Genomic DNA, 20,152 nt, shown 5'->3' with positions numbered 1-20,152 from the left:
CTTATTTCGACGCTTTTTTCCACGCTTATTTCGATGCATATATGGACGGCGTAGGTTTTTACAGTAAAACATAACCTCTCTTTTTTCTGCGTTTGTTTTTGTAAGCATGTGTTTTGCTTCCTCACTAGGTATGCCTCTTTTTCCCTCACTCCCATCTCCTCTTGGTTACATGTACATGTGATGTAAAATGTCTGTGTGTGTAATTATGAGTAATTTTCTTGTTTTTTTGCTTTCTCATTTGTTTTGCAGGTCCTTTCTCTCTCCCAAGCTCTTCTCCACCTCCTTCTTTGCCCTCCCTCCCCTCCCCTCCCCTCTCCCCTCCTCTCCTCTTGGTTGTTAAATTGGTGTGTGTGTGTGTTGAAGGATAAACCTCCTTGTGTATCCATGCCATTCACACTTTTAGGGTTTTGTATTACTAAATCTTTTCTCAACTTTTTGTTTTGTTTCCTTTCTCTCTTTCCTCTCTTTTCGATTTTGTATGTATGCATTAGGTTCTTAGGGCTTTTGTATGTATGCATTACTAATCCTTTCCTTACCCTTTTGTTGGTTTTGTAGGTCTTCTAATCTTCTCTTTCAACATCACCAAAAAGAGGTAAGTGATTTCCTCTCTTTCCTATCTTTTTATCATCTCTTTCCTCTATTTTTACCTACCAAAAGAGGGGTTTTGTTTTGTAGGTCCTCTATGCATAGAGCTTAATGCACATGCATAATCATAGAGCTTAATCTATGCATTAAGCTCTATTCGTAAGCTTAATGCATAGATTAAGCTCTATGCATGCATTCATAATGCATAGAGATATATGCATAGATTAAGCTCTATGCATAGAGCTTAATCTATGCATGCATTGAGCTCTATCTATGCATGCATTAAGCTCTATGCATGGAGCTTAATCTATGCATGCATTAAGCTCTATGCATGCATGCTTTATGCATAGTGCCATGATATGGTTTAGTAACTTTAGGATAGCGTGGCTTGCATAGTGCTTTATTCAAAAGCATCATGCATAATGCTGTAAATGTCGAACGGTCATGAAGACGCCTCATGAGTGTCAGCTCATGTTGAGCTTAACATCTACTGTGTAAACCTTCACTTTCACTCTCTGAGTTCTCACTCTGCATCTATACATTAACCATCTCACTCACTCTCTCATACAGAGACAGCATGCTCAGCAGAACAGAGACACCGCAGACCTAATCCGCATAATGTAGAGAATAACTCAGAACAATGATAAAATTGTAGGCTTGCTCTTAGTTATATTCCGGAAGCATTTCAGACTAATACAAAGAAATTGCCCATTACAGACTAACATTTCCTGAGTACTAATACTATAACAAGCTTCACGACACAACTTTCAACTATCAGTTGAGAGCATACAATGACTGCATCCTTCATACATTCCATCTATCTAAGCATATATCCCTCTTCTTACCTAACAGTGCATGAACCCTCTTCATTATCTATAGAGACTAGTTACCCTTTTACGATGAGTTTTATTGTTCTTGACAAAAACGGCTCTCGGGTGGTTACAGTTCACCATCTCCACACGTGTCATAACAAGGTGGTGCTCACGACGTGGGGAGTGGGTTGCCGGTGTCTTCTGCCACCCACCACTGAACTGCTGGGCGCAACGCTACTCCTCGTCTTAAGTTATTATCTACGCTAATCTTGCAATATTAATTTTTATAGATGTGGCCACCACTAGAGAATAACTAGCACATGGAGGGGCATCCTCGAGTACACCTCCTATACCAAAGGATAACCAAGATTTACATAGTGTCTATGGGGCACAAGTGTCTTGGTGTGGTGGGCAACTAAACTCTAAGTGGAGGCAATCTATTGAGGCACAAGTGGCTTGGTGGTGCTAGCTAAACTCTAAGTAGGGGGCCAAGCTATTGAGCTGCTTGGGTTTATCCCCCACCTTCTATGTGCCACAGACTTTATCTACCCACAATCATTCATTTCCATGTGTCCCATTAGTTTTCATATCCCTCTCCTTTCCAATTTGCCTACCTCTCTCCCTTCCACAGCTTCCCTACCCATCTTTCTTCCACACTTTTTCCATCCCTCTTCCTTTAACATTGCCTGCTCCTCATCCTTTAGCTCCTGTAGCATGGCCTAGTCATATCCCCTCCACACAATAGACCAACTCACATCCGCAATGTCATATCCCCAACATGCGATAGCCTAATGTGTCCCCACTTAGGTGGCGATAGTGCGAGGGCCAAGTGGCAGGAAATCTATGAAGGGTCATTTAAGAGACACCACAGTTTCTTGTCAAATCAGAAAAACCTATTGTGATATCGAGTGACTACATAAGGGAATGGAACAAGCACAAAGGAATGAAGAAATGATAATGGATGAGGAATGATAATATGCAAGAGGATGCAACCCTCATGAAAGTGCATCTCTTGCACTTCTTATGAATGATAAGCTCTTAGATTGATGTCTAACCTATCTTTTATGGGACTATAGGGTCTTTAATGTGATGTGATATAAAGGAAGACATATACGTTCAAAGAGAACAACCTGAGATTGCGGAATCATGGTAAATTTTAATGAGCAAGATCAAAACTGAGTAAGTGTGTGAGATATTATCAATCTAATATGGAATAATTCAAAACATCTTGGAGGTTCAATTAACAATTTCAAAAATTTATATATTGAATGTCAAGTGGTTCAAAAGGGTATGTCGAGGTCCTTATGCACAACCATCAGGCATCCAAATGGGTTTATGGCTATCGACTCTATCAAGATTTGCTAAGATGAAAAAAGCACATTTATGCTACCTTAAGATTGTGAATAGGTAACCATCAAACAAATTACAAGTGAAGTTTGTAATAAACACTCTTTTTGTATATGTAATTAATGCTCTTCACGTTCCTCTAAAAGGATTGTGTTTGAACGAGGCCTAAATGCTACTAAGTGGTGCTACATCATACAAATTACTCATCAATCAAAAATGATATTTCAAAATGAGCAGGTTAAGAAGCCCATAGATGAGCTGATGGAAGTAGATCAAATGCATATGGATCAAGATTCATATGAAGAGGGGGAAAAGTGGATACAACATCTAATTACCAATCAAGTAGATGGTTCCTACGTCCAAGATGATATAGAAAATGCATGGGAAGATGCTAGTCATGTCATACAAATTAATTGGTCCTCACTGGAAGTACATCAATATGTGGAGAAAGTAGGAGAGCAATAGACACCACCGCAATTACTAATAAAGTAGATGCTTTCAACATCCAAGATGATGAAGCAAATATAGGATGCTAGTGATGTGATATGAAGGAAGACAAATATGCATCGAATGTGTGGATTCAAAGAGAACAATCCGAGATTGTGGAATCATGGTAAGTTTTAATGAGCAAGATCAAAATTAAGTGTGCAAGATACTATCATTCTAATCGGCAAGCTTGATTAATATGGAACAATTCAAAACATCTTGGAGGTTCAATTAAGAACTTCAAAAATTTATATATTGAATGTCAAGTGGTTTAAATTGGTATGTCGAGATCCTCATGCACAACCATCAAGCATCCAAATGGGTTTATAGCAATCGACTCTACCAAGATTTGGTGAGATAAAAAAAACACATTTGTGCTACCTCAACATTGTGAATAGGTACCCATCAAACAAATTCCAAGTGAAGGTTGTAATAAACACTCTTTTTGTATATGTAATTAATGCTCTTCATGTTCCTCTAAATAGATTGTGTTTGAAACAAGCCTAAGTACTGAGTGGTACTACATCATACAAATTACTTTCATCAATCAAAAATGATATTTCAAAATGAGGAGGTTAGGAAGCTTATGGATGAGGAGATGATGGAATTAGATGAAATACAAATGGATCAAGATTCAGATGAAGAGGGAGAAAAGAAGATACAACATTTTATTACCAATCAAGTAGATTGTTCCTACGTCCAAGATGATGAAGGAAATGCATCGAAAGATGCTAGTCATGTGATACAAAATAATTGGTCCTCACTGGAAGTAGATCAATATGCGGAGAAAGCAGGAGAGTAATAGACACCACCACAATTACTAATCAAGTAGATGCTTTCCACGTCTCAGATGATGAAGCAAATAGAGGATGCTAGTCATGTGATATCAAGGAAGACATGTACGCATTAATGTTTGGATTCAAAGAGAACAACCCGAGATTGTGGAATTATGGTAAATTTTAATGAGCAAGATCAAAATTAAGTGTGCAAGATACTATTATTCTAATCGACAAGCTTGATTAATATGGAAAAATTCAAAACATCTTGAAGGTTCAATTAACAACTTCAAAAATTTAAATATTGAATGTCAAGTGGTTCAGAGTGGTATGTTGAGTCCTCATGCACAACCATCAGGCATCCAAATGGGTTTATAGCAATCGACTCTACCAATATTTGGTAAGATGAAAAAAACACATTTGTTCTACCTCAACATTGTGAATAGGTAACCATCAAACAAATTCCAAGTGAAGGATGTAATAAACACTCTTTTTGTATAGGTAATTAATGCTCTTCATGTTCCTCGGAATAGATTGTGTTTGAACCAAGCCTAAATGGTAATAAGTGGTGCTACATCATACAAATTGCTCATTAATCCAAAATGATATTTCAAAATGAGGAGGTTAAGAAGCTCATGGATGAGTTGATGGAAATAGATCAAATGCAGATGTATCAAGATTCAGATAAAGAGGGGGAAAAGTAGATACAAAATCTAATTACCAATCAAGTAGATGGTTTTTACATCCAAGATGATGAAGCAAATGCATCACAAGATGCTAGTCATGTCATACAAATTAATTCGTCCTCACTAGTAGTAGATGAAGATGGGGAGAAAGCAGGAGAGCAATAGACACCACCACAATTACTAATCAAGTAGATGCTTTCCAGATACAAGATGATGAAGCAAACAGAGGATGCTAGTGATGTGATATGAAGGAAGACATATACGCATCGAATGTGTGATTTCAAAGAGAAAACCTAAGATTGTGGAATCATGGTAAATTTAAATGAGGAAGATCAAAATTGAGTAAGTGTGCAAGATACTATTATTCTAATCGACAAGCTTGATTAATATCCAACAATTCAAAACATCTTGGAGGTTCAATTAACAACTTTAAAAATTTATATATTGAATGTCAAGTGGTTCAAAGTGGTATGTCGAGGTCCTCATGCACAACCATTAGGCATCCAAATGGGTTTATAGCAATCGATTCTACCAAGATTCGGTAAGATGAAAAAAACACATTTGCGCTACCTCAACAATGTGAATAGGTAGCCGTCAAACAAATTCCAAGTGAAGGTTGTAATAAATACTATTTTTGTACATGTAATTAATTCTCTTCATGTTCCTTTAAATAGATTGTGTTTGAACCAATCCGAATTGGTGCTGACTGGTGCTACATCATACAAATTGCTCATCAGTCAAAAATGATATTTCAAAATGAGGAGGTGAAGAAGCTTATGGATGAGCTGATGGAAGTAGATCAAATGCATATGGTATAAGATTCAGATGAAGAGGGACAAAAGTAGATACAACATATAATTAGCAAGGAAGTAGATGGCTCCTACGTCCAAGATGATGAGGCATATGCATCAGAAGATGCTAGTCATGTCATACAAATTAATTGGTCCTCACTTGAAGTAGATCAAGATGCAGAGAAAGAAGGAGAGAAATAGACACCACCATAATTACTAATCAAGTAGATGTTTTTCACATACAAGATGATGAAGCAAATAGAGGATGCTGCTTCTAGTTGTGGGATAGACCTTTTGTTGATATTGGGGCCATGGATCTTAACATAGACTCATAGACATGTATGGATTTTATTCAAGACATAATTAGTAAAGGGAAACCCAAACTAATTACCAATATACTTATCTCATTGTTATATAACATTTCGGATTGTTAGCTTGGAAAGTTTAAGTAGAATTTGCATAATAATAACTATCATGTATTGCATTTGTAACATTGTTCTACTCTGAGGTTTGGAAGATTATCCGAGGGTTTCACGACTATGCTCTTGGGATTATCCTAGGGTTTCACGACTACAAATGTGGCTAAATACATGGCTCCTTCATGGCTGGATCGCATGTATAACCACGCCGTGTATAATCACATTTCTAGCCATGTTCATAATCCCATTCATACCATGAGATGTTAACCCCTTCTCACACTCCCTTTTACTTATTATTGAGCTAGTATCTCATGATGTTGGATCCACGTTTAATATAATAACTAGACTGATATAGTATTGTATCTATAGTGGTGTGTGTTAGTGTTTAAATGTGCACATAACTACCTTTTATGAAGGGATGTAGCTCTTTTTCATGACAATGTATACAAACTCTTATCCTTCTAAGGATAAGTGACGTAGATTGTCTTTTGCATAAAAAAATATTACATTGCTCTTGTTTTGAGATCTTATCAATATTTTTAGAGCTTAGCCAAGGTATGGAGGACTCATATTTTGTTCTCTTGCATAGATTAAAAAATATTAGCTAATGTGTGTTGGGATTAATTATTAGGACTAAACAAAGATGTTCCTACACCAGTAGAACCAAAGTATCAAAGTGGCTTGAAGATTTTCAAGGCTTAATAGGAGGTTGTAAGGAGCTATATAGGATGCCCTCAACAAGGGACACATGGGATAAAAAACGCTTAGTTTATATACACCCAAGGAGTATTGAACAAATGCATGTTTATGTATTCTACTCTCGTTCAAAGATAAACACGCCTAGTGAGCACCCCTTTTTATTTTCTTGAATTAAAAGTAGTACGTTTGGTGTTGTATTTCATGCTTTGAGAGTTTGATTTGTAAAATTTGGAGGTGTTGGGTATATATGTTGAGAAGTTCACTTGATGTAAATGTACTTCTTTTACTTACTAGGATTTTGAGATCATAAGAAAAATAAGGAATATTGATGTTTTGGTTACATGGGCACGTCTAGAAGATGTGGGAGGGCCTTATAGGTTCTTGGTTTTTAATTAAAGAAAAAAGCAATGCGTAAGGTGAGGTATTGAGTAAGATTGTGAGAAAAGCAAAGAGTTATTGACGAAGATAGGCATGCATGCATGCAAAGAAGTGGTCTAGTAGTAGTAGAGGTCGAGATTAAAGGAGAGGATCCATTGGGCAGGCATAACTAGCATGAGCTCGATGAGGGGATTGGTGATGAGGCCGCACCTGAGGAGGAAGTCGTCTCGGTGCCGCTAATGGCGGTGAGGGTGCGCATTGGGTCTCCATGATTTAGCCCATGATGGTGAGGGTTCCCTTGTAGGTGCCATCATGGATGGTGGTGGTGAAGGTGTGGAAGAGCACGAAGCCTGATAATTCGGGTTTTCTTTAGAATGCATGGCCCTTTCACGAGCACTTTGTGTGGGGTTTCCGCATAGCTTTGAAGTGCCATGATGGAGTGTTCTCTCTCTTGTGCACGTTTTGTGCCTTTTGGTTGGGGGGGTTCCGCACAGTCCCTCTCATGCTTGCCCCTGCATGCTGTACCCCTAACCGCTCTCTCTGTTAGACCAAGGTCCTTGACGATAGATTTTTCTCCTCTCTGAGTTCTGCCAAGCCATAAGGAGGAGGACGTGGGGTTCTTGTTGGGTGTGTTGAGTGGGGTGGGTTTTGAAGGTTGATTAAGGGTGAGAAAGACATGGAAGGTGGTTGGTGAGGAGGAGGAAGGGGCGTGGGGTAGGAGGAGAGCATGAGACTATTGATGGGTTGTGGAGGTGGGCGAGCGGGAGGATGGAGAGACGTGGAGAGGAAGGGACAGGCGGTCGCAAGGTGGAGAACGATGAGACATGGAAGGGGTACCTAAGGTCTTGCATTAGATAATGCCACATCAGTGGAATTATTTAATGCACCTAATATAAAATTGGAATATGCACCTATGAGAATATTACATAGAAAAAAATATGAATCAAACTATGAGTATAATAATACATAGATCAAAAGATGAAAAAAATATGTGTTTGGTTATATTAGTTCTTTATGTTGCGTATACTGGATAATTTTTACCTTGCCTTATCAAGGCCATCTCTCTTTTCCTTCGTCTCCTTGCACATCTCTCTCCCTCTCTCTCTCTCTCTCTCTCTCTCTCTTGTCTACCATCTCTCTCTCCCTCTTTTACTATTTTTCTTTTATTATTCCTTTCATGTACTAGCATGTCTCTTCGCTTCTCTCTCTCTCTCTCTCTCTCTCTCTCTCTCTCTCTCTCTCTCTCTCTCTCTCTCTCTCTTACTATGTTTGTCTTTATTATTTTCTTTGCATGTGCTGGTATGTGATCATCCCCCTCTCTCTCTCTCTCTCTTTATCTCTCTCTCTCTCTCACACACACACCTCATCTCCCACTCTATCTCCCTCCCTTTCTCCCTGATTTGTCTCTCACCTCATATTTCTCTCTCTCTCTCTCTCTCTCTCTCTCTCTCTCTCTCTGTGCCTTGTCAAGGGAGTCTCTCTTTTTCCCCTGCCTTGTCAAGGTCTGTCTCAAGATCTTAGGCACTCAATGGAAGAAAGTAGCTAGCCTCATTAGCCTCATTAGCCTAGAAAATATGGATTAAGCAAAGATGAAAGATATTAGTCTGTGATTAGGAGAAGAAAGGGTAATTTCCATTAGGAAAGTGGTTATCCTAGTTAGCCCCCAATCATGGCCTATGTTGGTATATATACATGACCGCCCCTTTAGCACTATAATTAATATTGTCTATGGGCATGGTCCATTGGCCTTAGGCCCAATATTCATTATAGCTACTTTGGCTATGAATTTCAGCTTGAGTGCATCATATGGCCTCAGAGGATTTTTACATCACGCTTTTTGTAGAGACAAAGGGGTGAAAAGTAGAATGGTTCTTTCTCTAGGAGAGCACGTATTTAGCTAGGACAGCTAAATATGTGCTCTCCTTGAGTGCATCATATGGCCTCAGAGGCTGATTACATCACACTTTTTGTAGAGACAAGAGGGGTGAAAAGTAGAATGGTTCTTTCTCTAGGAGAGCACGTATTTAGCTGGGACAGCTTTGGCCTCGATGTAGTTTGCCTTCTTCTTTTTTTGATAGAAATATTCTTCTAGGTGACCACTTAAGTTTTCCATAATAGTCACAAAAAAGCTTTGGTTTATCTTATTGCAACATTCATTCTTGGTATGACCAAGTTTTCCATAGTGATAGCATCTTGGAAGTTGAGATGTTGATTGATTTATCCTTTGAAATATCCCACCCTTTGTATACAGTGCTTGGTCACTTGAATGTGATTTGAATGATTCTTTATCTTTGAATTTGGATTCTTGTTCAAGTAGAGATGATTCTACATCTTGAAGTTTAGTGTTGGGCACATTTTTAAGTGTAGCAACAATTGATTCATAAGGTTCTTTGTCAACACTTTTTAGCAATACAGCAATAGATTCATCTTCCTCAATGACTTTCTTTAATACACTAAGTTGTTTTTTGATACCTTTGAATTTACTGATGTGTTGTGCCATGGTCTCGATCTCCTTCTTGTCGAGCTTGTAGAACTGCATGAGAAGGTTGATCTTTGAGCTCTTTGAGTCGGTGCCGAAAATCTTGTTGAGGTCTTGCCATGCCAACTTGGCATCCTTGATGCCAGCAATGTGACTAATCACATCATCATCAAGATTTTAAGCGATAAGGCCCAATTCTTTGTTGTTTTGAAGTGGCTCAACCTCCACTTCTTCATCCTCAATAAGGTGCCAAAGCTCCTTACGCATAAGCAAGTACATAGTCTTGCTTTGCCATGTTAAAACCCATCACCATTAAACCTTGAAACAACTTCAACACGTTCCATACTCAGAAGGTCTTACTAACAAGCTTTTATTTTGCTTTGTTAGCAGTGTCTAATCTCATGCAAATTTGTAGTGTGAAGGTTGGGAAGGTTTTTGCACGTGATAATGATTCACGGCCAGTACAAGGATGATAAGAAAATCTCTTCAATTTTAGTAATGCAAGAGAATGCAATGATTTTTTATGTAGAAGAGAACTTCCCACACTAAGTTTACACCCCAATTTTCCAATTTTGAACTTTAATTAGCCCAATTTCTGTTAACACAGCACTAATGATAGTGATTAGTGCTTAGTTAATGTGATCAAGGGCAACATATTTTGATGGCCAATATTTGGCTTGCACCATGCAACATTGAGAGGGTTTTTGGTATAGAATTCTTGCACTAGATTAGGAGAAGTGAATTGTGTAAAGGACTAGCTCAAAACTCATAACTTAACCCAAATATGCCCAGAAGATGAATGATACACTTTGATGATTAGTGCAAATCTCTCCCTAAAAACGATAGGCAAAAAATTGGTGATTCTTGGAGGATGCAAATCATGTACCGAATCAAAAAGTATTTGCAAAATAATGATATGTTTTAAACCCTTAATGATTAAAAATATTAACACTAATGGCTTCATAAGCTTATAGAAAAATAAATAAAGCTTTGATTCTCACCCTCCAATAGTTAAAACCTTCAAGATTTGATGTGTGTGTAGAGATTCGACCCAATAAAACACACCTTGAAGGAATTTGGCTAATTGTTGAAGATGACACCGAATTTTATGTTTTCTTGCATTTTTTGGTAATTATTACAACATCCATTTTTGCTAATTTTCAATGCAATATTGCAAGCCCTCTTAGGTTTTGAAAGGGATATGTTTTGATCTAAAAAGTTTTGGATTTGGTTAAGTATGGTTAGAGATATTATCAAAACCCTAAAAGCTACGTTTTTTTATTGAGGGGGGAAGGAAGAGGTTTAGGCTTAAGCAAGAGGTTAAATGATGAGATGAAGGAGGCAAATGCCTAGTGTTTGAGACAAAGGAGGCAAATGGTAGATGCCTAGTGTTAAGATGAAGGAGGAAAATGGTAGACGCCTAGTGTTTAAGATGAAGGAGACAAAAGGTGTTTAAGATGAAGGAGACAAATGGTAGATGCCTAGTGTTTAAGATAAAGGATACAAATGGTATATGCCTAGTGTTTAGGATGAAGGAGACAAATTGTAGATGCCTAGTGTTTAAGATGAAGGAGAAAAATGGTAGATGCATAGTGTTTAAGATGAAGGAGGCAATATGGTAGTTGCATAGCTAGTGTTTAAGATGAAGGAGGCAAATGGTAGTTGCATAGCTAGTGTTTAATAGCTATCTATAGGGTTTAGATGAACAAGGCACTTCTCTCTGTCTTCCGGAGGCATCTTCACATAGTTGTATCCGCTGAAGCCATCTAAAAAGGAGTACATCTCCTTTCCGGCTACCTCATCTAGCAAGGAGTCCGTGAATGGAAGTGGGAAGGGCTCTGAGTTAGTTGTGGCATTCAGCTTGCGGTAGTTCACATAGATTCTGATTTTCATATTCTTTTTGGGAACTACCATGATTGGGGATATCCAGGCAACTTTTTCCACTGGCACTACGAAACCCACTCTCAGTAATCTGTTGATTTCTTCTTTGACTTGTTTTGCATAGTGTGGGTTCATTCTATACCCCTATTGTCCTAAAGGAATAACTCCCTCTTTCAAGTTGATGCTATGCTGGAAGAATTTAGGGTCAATGCCCTCCATGTCTTCGTACGACCAAGTGAAGACATCTTGGTAATCCTTTAGCAAGGATACCAACTCCTGTTTAAATTCATCTTCCAGTTCGAGGCTCATCTTTACATGCTTTTCTTCTTTTCCATCCCCTAGATTTACATCCTATAGTTTGTCTGGGCTTACATTTGTGGCATTGTGTTCTTGGTTATCCTTTTGCTTTTGCACCCAATCCCGGATCTCATGGATCTCTTCTTCTTGCTCCAAATTTTAAGCCCATTTGATTTCTTCCGAGGCTTTTTCTAGCAAGGTTTTGCTGAATTTTGAGCCGTCTATCTTTTTGGAATCTTCTTCTTTCTTCATTTGATTATCTGGTGCCTACTTATTTTCACCCTTTGCTTTTTCATAATGCCTTATTACTTCATCCACATTTAACATGTACAAGGGCATCAGGTCCGGGTGTTCATCACCGAGTATTCTATTCGCTTCATCGTCTCATCAAAGCCTTCTTACATGTTGAATGTTTCTGCGTGGACTGGTCTTTGAGCAAAGGCTTCACTGATCAGCCCCAGTCCTAGTTCACCTTGCCATGTCTCAACTAGGGCCTTCCCAATACCATCTAGTAAGACTTGGTGTGGTTTTTTATGGTAATAACCACTACGTTGACCTTGAAGTCAACTTGTTTGATTTTAATTGGCACATTCTTGATGATTCCTTTAGGTATTATTACCCTATTTTCTCTCATTATTATGTTGAATAGAATGGGCTCCCACTTGAGACCCAATCCAATGCAGTTTCCTCAGTGATGACATTCACTGCAGATCCTCGATCTAGCACTGGATCATTGATGAGTACATTGTTCAGTTAAATTATGAATTTGGCAACTTCATCATCTCTGATATTGGCGGTTCTTCAGCTTACATGTTACTGCATTCTGGGGTTTCTTCTTCTATTGATTTCTTTAATTCCTTGCTCAATCCTTCAATGCGTTGGCATCACGATTTTGGCCTTCAATCTTGGACATAAGTCTAGCACTTGTCTCAGCTGAACCTATCTATCTAGTAGCATTGATATTACATTGGTTTGTAACCAGCTAGCATTCTTTTAGGAATTCCTTATTGAGGTGATCTACATGCTTGCTTCCACTTGTTTCCGGGGAAATCCATAATGATTTCGCGTGAGCCATCCTCCTTTTGCTTTCCTTGCCTCTCGATTTCCTTAGTAGTTTGAATTCTCACCTTTTCTTGCTAATCCCAGTCCACAACTGCCTTCTTGCAGGCTTGGGGTGAGTTTTGGTTATGAAGAGCTTAGAGGGGTTATTACTACACCAAATTCATTAGCTTCAGTCCTTGTGACTACCAAGATGTCATGCACCTCCTTTTGTACGTCATTTGCCTGCATCATGTTGGCTCTTGGTGGATTTTCTTTGAGCTACATCAATTCTGCTTATCTTTCTTCATCATGCTTTTTCTTTATGGCACATTCTGTATTGGTGTGTCCAGGCTGTTGACAATAATAGCACGTGAAGGTTGTAGAGCCACTGGCTCGTCCATGGTTTCTCCTTCCTAAATAATTTTTACACGGCCTCTATTTCCATACCTTCCCATTCCTAGGGTCTTCTTTCCGCTCCTTCCATGATGTTCACCATGATGTTCACCATGGGAGCTCTATTTTTCATGTTGTACCTATAGTTCCATGTACTAAGCTTGTACATACTACAAATGGTGCAAGTTGGTGGCATAGTGCATTCCTCCTTCAGGTGACCTTCCTGATTGTATTGGGAACATAACATATTCTTGCGAAAATCTGAGCCCTTGACTTTTCATTTCTTGCAATCAACTACTTTACCTACATCATCAACTCTCAAGAGCTTGCTTATGCCTTCCCAGTTTTCTTCTTTTTATCTTTCTTCTTTTTAACTGTCACCACTGGAGAGTCATGCCAGGAGTCGCTGAATCATCCTCTTCAGTGGTGGTGACACTCTTCATGGGCTTCTTCTTTTACTGGAGAGTCATGCCAGGAGTTGCTGAATCATCCTCTTCAGTGGTGACACTCTTCATGGGCTTCTTCTTTTTAACTGCCAAACAACTGGAGAGTCATGCTAGGAGTCGCTGAATCATCCTCTTCAGTGGTGACACTCTTCCCGGGCTTCTTCTTTTGTCTCTTTTCCTGACTTCTTTTTTTAGCCATTTTGGCCAGCTCCACCAAGTCCTTGAACTCCTCTTCAGTTTCTACTTGTTTTATGTTGGCTGCTGCATGGATATTTGGCTTAAGCCCTTGGATAAACCAATCAGCAAAAATTTACATAGAGCGTCGGGTTTGTTTCGCCACTCTTTACCACCCCTCAAGCTTAGCAGATTTGTTGCATAAGCTTCCATATCCATACCCTCTTGTCGGAGCTCTTTCATTTGATCTCAGAGTTGAGTTGCAGACTTTATTTTGTGTGGAATCTTCCCAGAAAAGCAATGAGGACCTCCTCATAGGTTTGGAAATGGTTGTCTTGATATTTTGACACCTAGTGCATGGCCCTGTCTTTGAAGGTATTCATGAAAGCATCTCTGCGAATTTCACTGCGAATTTCACTCAGCTCTGGCTCTTCCACATTCCGAGGTTTGGCCAGTTTCTGGTATTGCTCAAACCTCCTCACATGCAAATCTTCGTCTTCCCCTTTTTCTTCTGAGAACACCGGGAAATTTTTGGCTAATGATGCCATGTCTTCCTTGAACCTTTTTCGGGGGTTTTGTTGTGGTTGTTCTTCTTAGTTTTTCTACTCCACACTTCTTGGGCTTTCCGTACTTGGATTGTGCCCAGCTTCTCACTCTTGGCACTCCTTTTCTTGGTCCAAGTTGTGCGTGAATTCTAATGCGTCTTCTTGCTCGTGTGGGGTTGCAGAAGTTTTAGCATTGCCTTCTTGATTATAACGCTACGAGGCACTCCCAGCTGGGAGCTTCTTAGAGGGTCTCTTGGAAGACATTACTTTCCACCATCCTTAGATCCAAGAACATGCCTAAAGCTGGTTGGGTCGTGTGGTGAGAAGTTCTCCGTATTGTCTTCTCCAGAATGTTCCTTCCATGATATGGTTTCAGACTTATTCTAAGCAGACCTACACTTTCCTTTGGCTAGTTGATGGTGTGGAATGCTACTCAATAGACGTTTTCCCTAGTAGCATGTTTGTTGTAATCCCCAGGAGCATTGCCACATGTTTCTCACTAATTTCCCTCTTAGTGGAATGGCAAGATAGTAGTTTGTGGTAACATATCAGTCACACAATGGCGTGGGAGACGTGCAATCCACCAGAGTTTTCAGGTATGAACACCATCCCTCAAATGGTCATCGGGACACACAGAACAGTACTCTATTGTGTAAACCTTCACTCTCACTCTCTCAATTCTCACTTTGCATCTATCTACTAACTATCTCACTCACTTTGCATCTATCTACTAACTATCTCACTCACTCTCTCATACATAGACATCATGCTCAGCAGAACATAGACACTACAGACTTAATCCACATAATGTAGAGAACAACTCAGAACAACGATGAAATGACAAGCTTGCTCTTAGTTATATTCTAGAAGAATTTCAGACTAATACAGACTAATTTCCCATTATAGACTAACATTTCTTGAGTACTAATACTATAACAAGCTTCATGACACAATTGTCAACTATCAGTTATTAAGAGCATACAACGAGTGCACCCTTTATACATTCCATCTATCTGAGCATCTATCTCTCTTCCTGCCTAACACTGAATTAACCCTCGTCACTATCTGTAGAGACCAGTTGCCCTTTTACACTGAGTCTTCTTGTTCTTGTTGGCAACAACTCTTAAGTGGTTACAATTCACCACCTCCACACGTGTGATACCGAGGTGGTGTTCACGATGTGGGGGTGGGTTGCTAGCGCCTTTTGCCACCACTAGGCTGCTGCTCGGTGCAACACTACTCCTCGTCTTAAGTTCTGATCTGTGCTCATCCTTGCGTTATTAATTTTTAGAGATGTGGCCACCACTAGAGGATAATATAGCACATGGAAGGGCTTGGGTGTATCGCCCACCTTTTATTATGTGCTGCCAGAGACTTTATCTATCCCACAATCATGCATTTCCATGCATCCCATTAGTTTCCCTACCCCTCTCCCTTCCAATTTGCCTACCAGTCTACCTTCCACAACTTCCCTACCCATCTTTCTTCCACACTTTTTCTATCCCTCTTCCTTCAACTTTGCCTACTCCTTGTCCTCCAGCTCCTATAGCATGGCCTACTCATATCCCCTCCACACAATAGACGAACTCACATCCGAAATGCCATCCCCCCAACATGCGACAGCCTCATGCGACCCCACTCTAGTGGCAATAGTGCGAGGGCCAAGTGGGTGGAAATTTATGAAGAGGTAAAAAGGGCATGAATTAAGGAGAGGGGAATTTAAGAGACACCACAGAGTGTTGTCAAATCCAAAAAACCTAGAGCTACTTCCAAAAGATTGTGATATCGAATGGCTACATGAGGGAATGAACCAAGCATAAAGGAATGGAGAAATGATAACGAATGAGGAATGAGAATATGTATAAGGATGCAACCCTCATGAAAGTGTATCTCCTTCACTTCCTACGAATGATATGGTCTTACATTGATATCTAACTTTTGTATATATATTGTGCATATTGTTTATGGTAGTACATGGTCTTCAACAGTGATGTGATATGAAGGAAGACATATACGTTCAAAGAGAACAACCCGAGATTTTAGAATCATGGTAAATTTTAATGAGTAAGATCAAAATTGAGTAAGTGTGCAAGATACTATTATTCTAATCGACAACCTTGATTAATAGGGAACAATTCAAAACATCTTGGAGGTTCATATAACAACTTCAAAAAAATTTATATTGAATGTCAAGTGGTTCAAAGTGGTATGTCGAGGTCCTCATGCACAAGCATCACGCATGCAAATGGGTTTATGGCAGTCGATTCTAGCAAGATTTGGTAAGATGAAAAAAGCACATTTGTGCTACCTCAACATTGTGAATAGGTAACCATCAAACAAATTCTAAGTGAAGGTTGTAATAAACACTCTTTTTGTATATGCAATTAATCCTCTTCATGTTCCTCTAAATAGATTGTGTTTGAACCAAGCCTAAATGGTACTAAGTGGTGCTACATCATACAAATTGCTCATCAATCAAAAATGATATTTCAAAAAGAGGAGGTTATGAACCTCATGGATGAGGTGATTGAAGGAGATCAAATATAAATGGATCGAGATTCACATGAAGAGGGACAAAAGTAGATACAACATCTAATTACTAATACAGTAGATGGTTCCTATGTCCAAGATGATGAAGCAAATGTATTGGAAGGTGCTAGTCATTATACAAATTATTTGGTCCTCACGGGAAGTAGATCAAGATGCAGAGAAAGTCAGAGAGAGCAATAGACACCACCACAATTACTAATCAAGTAGATGCTTTCCACGTCCAAGATGATGAAGCAAATAGAGGATGCTAGTGATGTGATATGAAGGAAGATATACACATCTAACGTAGCAAGATCAAAATTGACTAAGTGTGCAAGATACTATTATTGTAATCGACAAGCTTGATTGAAATGGAACAGTTCAAAACATCTTGGAGGTTCAATTAATAACTTCAAAAATTCATATGTTGAATGTCAAGTGGTTCAAAGTGGTATGTCGAGGTCCTCATGCACAACCATCAGACATCCAAATGGGTTTATGGCAATTGACTCTACCAAGATTTGGTAAGATAAAAAAAGCACATTTGTGCTACCTCAACATTGTGAATAGGTAACCATCAAACAAATTCCAAGTGAATCTGGTAATAAACACTCTTTTTGTATATGTAATTTATTCTCTTCAGGTTCCTCTAAATAGATTATGTTTGAACCAAGCCTAAATGGTACTAAGTGGTGCTACATCATACAAATTGCTCATCAATAAAAAATGATATTTCAAAATGAGGAGGTTAAGAAGCTTATGGATAAGATGATGGAAGTAGATCAAATGTAGATGGATCAAGATTTAGATGAATAAGGAGAAAAGTAGATACAACATCTAATTACCAATCAAGTAGATAGTTCCTAGGTCCAAGATGATGAAGCAAATGCATCAAAAGATGCTAGTCATGTCATACAAATTAATTGGTCCTCACTGGAAGCAGATCAAGATGCGGAGAAGCAAAAGGAAAATAGACACCACCACAATTACTAATCAAGTAGATGCTTTCCACGTCCAAGATGATGAAGCAAATAGAGGATGCTAGTGATGTGGAGGATGATGCTTCCAGTTGTGGGATAGACTTTTTGTTGATATTGGGCCCATGGATCTTAACATAGACTCATAGACATATGGATTTGATTCACATTAGGAATTTTTTGAGGTCATTTTTGGGCCTTGTAAGGAAGTTTGACCGGAATATTCCCTCCAAAAAGAGGCACCGGATAAAATTTTTGCAAATGAACTCCAAATTTGTCGGACCTCACATATTTAGATTCTACTCTTCAAAAGCTATCCATTGATATGTAACACGATAGGGTTCGGAGAAGGGACAAGATAGATACCTAGAAGATTCCTTTTTGCCTGGGAAAGATTCACGTTAGGTGAATCTTGTTCTCTTGCATAGATTATGAAATATTTAGCTGATGTGTGTTGGGATTAATGATTAGGACTAAACAAAGATGTTCCTACACCAAGTCTAGAACCAAAGTATCAAAGTGGCTTGAAGATTTTCAAGGCTTAATAGGAGGTTGTAAGGAGCTATATAGGATGCCCTCAACAAGGGGCACACGAGATAAAAAGACGTTTAGTTTTATACACCTAACGAGTCTTGAACACATGCACGTTTATGTACTGTACTCTTGTTTAAAAATAAACACGCCTAGTGGGCACCCCTTTTTATTTTCATGAATCAAAAGTTGTAGTTTAGTGTTGTATTTCATGCTCTGATTCGGTGCTCACATAACCCAGTTCGTAGTGTAATTTTCCCGGCTGAAACTTAGAAATCGCGGGCTGAAATTTCATGTTGCCTTTAATCTTAATGGTTGAAATTTGCATATTTTAGTTATAAATCCTGGCAATTGTACGATTTGTAGTGATTTTCAAGTCTAAACCCAGTTAAATAAGCCTACGCATTGCCTTTAATTTTAAGGGTTGAAAAAAACATTTTTTTCTAGCAGTGCTCTGATATGAAACCTGGAGGTGTTGGGAATGTATGTTGAGAAGCTCACTTGATGTAAATGTACTTCTTTTACTTGACTAGGCATTTGAGATCATAATTAGAAGAATAAAGAATACTGATGTTTTGGTGGCGTCTAGAAAATGTGGCAGGGCCTTATAGGTTCTTGGTTTTTAATTAAAGAAAAAAGCAAGGCCTAAGGTGAGTTATTGAGGAAGACTGTGAAAAAAGCAATGAGTTATTGAGGAAGACAGGTACAAGTGGTCTAGTAGTAGAGGTCGAGATCAAAGGAGAGGATCCATCGGGTAGGCATAACCGGCACAATCTCGACGAGGCGATTGGTGACGAGGCCGCGCGCGAGGAGGAAGTCGCCGGTGCCGCCAACGACGGTGAGGGTGCGCACTTCCTGGGCCTCCACGATTTGGCCCATGATGGTGAGGGTGCCCTTGTAGGTGCCGTCGTCGATGGTGGCGGTGAAGGTGTGGAAGAGCACGAAGCCTTTCTGGCTGTCCAGCACGTAGAAGCCCTGCGCCACCCCAGCCGACGCCGAGCGGTTGGAGGCGCCCAGCGTCAGTGGGGCCTCGAAGGTGGTCACCACGCCGAAGGAGAAGGGGTTGGAGAAGTTGCCCGGAGGGGGAGAACTGTACACCGAGGTGAAGTAGGTGTTATTCACGGCCGTGCTGTACACGGTGTTGTGGAGGTAGAATCTGTAGTGGGACGGGCCGGCCTTGATCTTCTTGTTGTGGCAAGACGCCGGCGTGGCGTTGAAGCTGATCAGCGCCAGTAGCAGGCATGATGCGAGGAGCCAGCGGCTGGCCATATTGCTGGTAGCTGGGGGCTTTTGAATACAGCGGTGATCACACAAGAGTAACTCGCTTGATCAGCCTACAGGAAAATTATTAATATTTGGGAAATCTAAGGAGGACTTGATACGATGTGCAGTAGGCTCCCATATATATATATATATATATATACTATATATAAAGTACAAAGCCGGCAAATTGGGCCGGCCAATCCGTCAACGCTAGTGGGTTTTTGTTTGGTTGTGCTTACTATGAAAGGAGCATCAAGCTACGAGCAATAAGGCCCCAAAACGTTTTTTTGTGGGCATCAATTAATTTGTGTGCTTAATGTTCTTTTTGTGGTTAATTAATTATTTTGAGGAATAGGGAACCCTCATAATTCGGGTGATTATTAGTTTGATTGCTTTTCTTTAGAATGCATAGCCACATTGTGTGGGGTTTCCGCACGGTCTCTCTCGTGCTTGCTCCTGCATGTTGTATGCCTAACCGCTCTCTGTGTTAGACCAAGGTCCTTGACGATGGACTGTTCTCTCTTTGAGTTCCGCCGAGCCATAAGGAGGAGGAAGTGGCGGTGCTTGTTGGGCACGTTGAGTGGGGTGGGTTTTGGAGGTTGATTGAGGGGGAGAAA

At 39.6% G+C, this 20,152-nt stretch overlaps 1 protein-coding gene across 1 annotated transcript; it reads right to left on the bottom strand.

Annotated features, from left to right (window-relative positions):
• Window positions 1–18,986: 18,986 nt before the first annotated feature.
• Window positions 18,987–19,541, bottom strand: LOC147632363 (dirigent protein 6-like). Its single transcript, XM_086806955.1, has one exon. It carries the CDS (start codon window positions 19,539–19,541, stop codon window positions 18,987–18,989), a length of 555 nt encoding a protein of 184 aa, XP_086663081.1.
• Window positions 19,542–20,152: the final 611 nt, after the last annotated feature.

This window comes from Cibotium barometz, chromosome 13 (genome assembly GCF_041138505.1).
Source record: "Cibotium barometz isolate CiBa-2024 chromosome 13, ASM4113850v1, whole genome shotgun sequence".
NCBI classification, from domain to species: Eukaryota; Viridiplantae; Streptophyta; class Polypodiopsida; order Cyatheales; family Cibotiaceae; genus Cibotium; species Cibotium barometz.
Note: the sequence above shows the minus strand (reverse complement) of the source record. Positions and strands in the feature narration are given on the sequence as shown.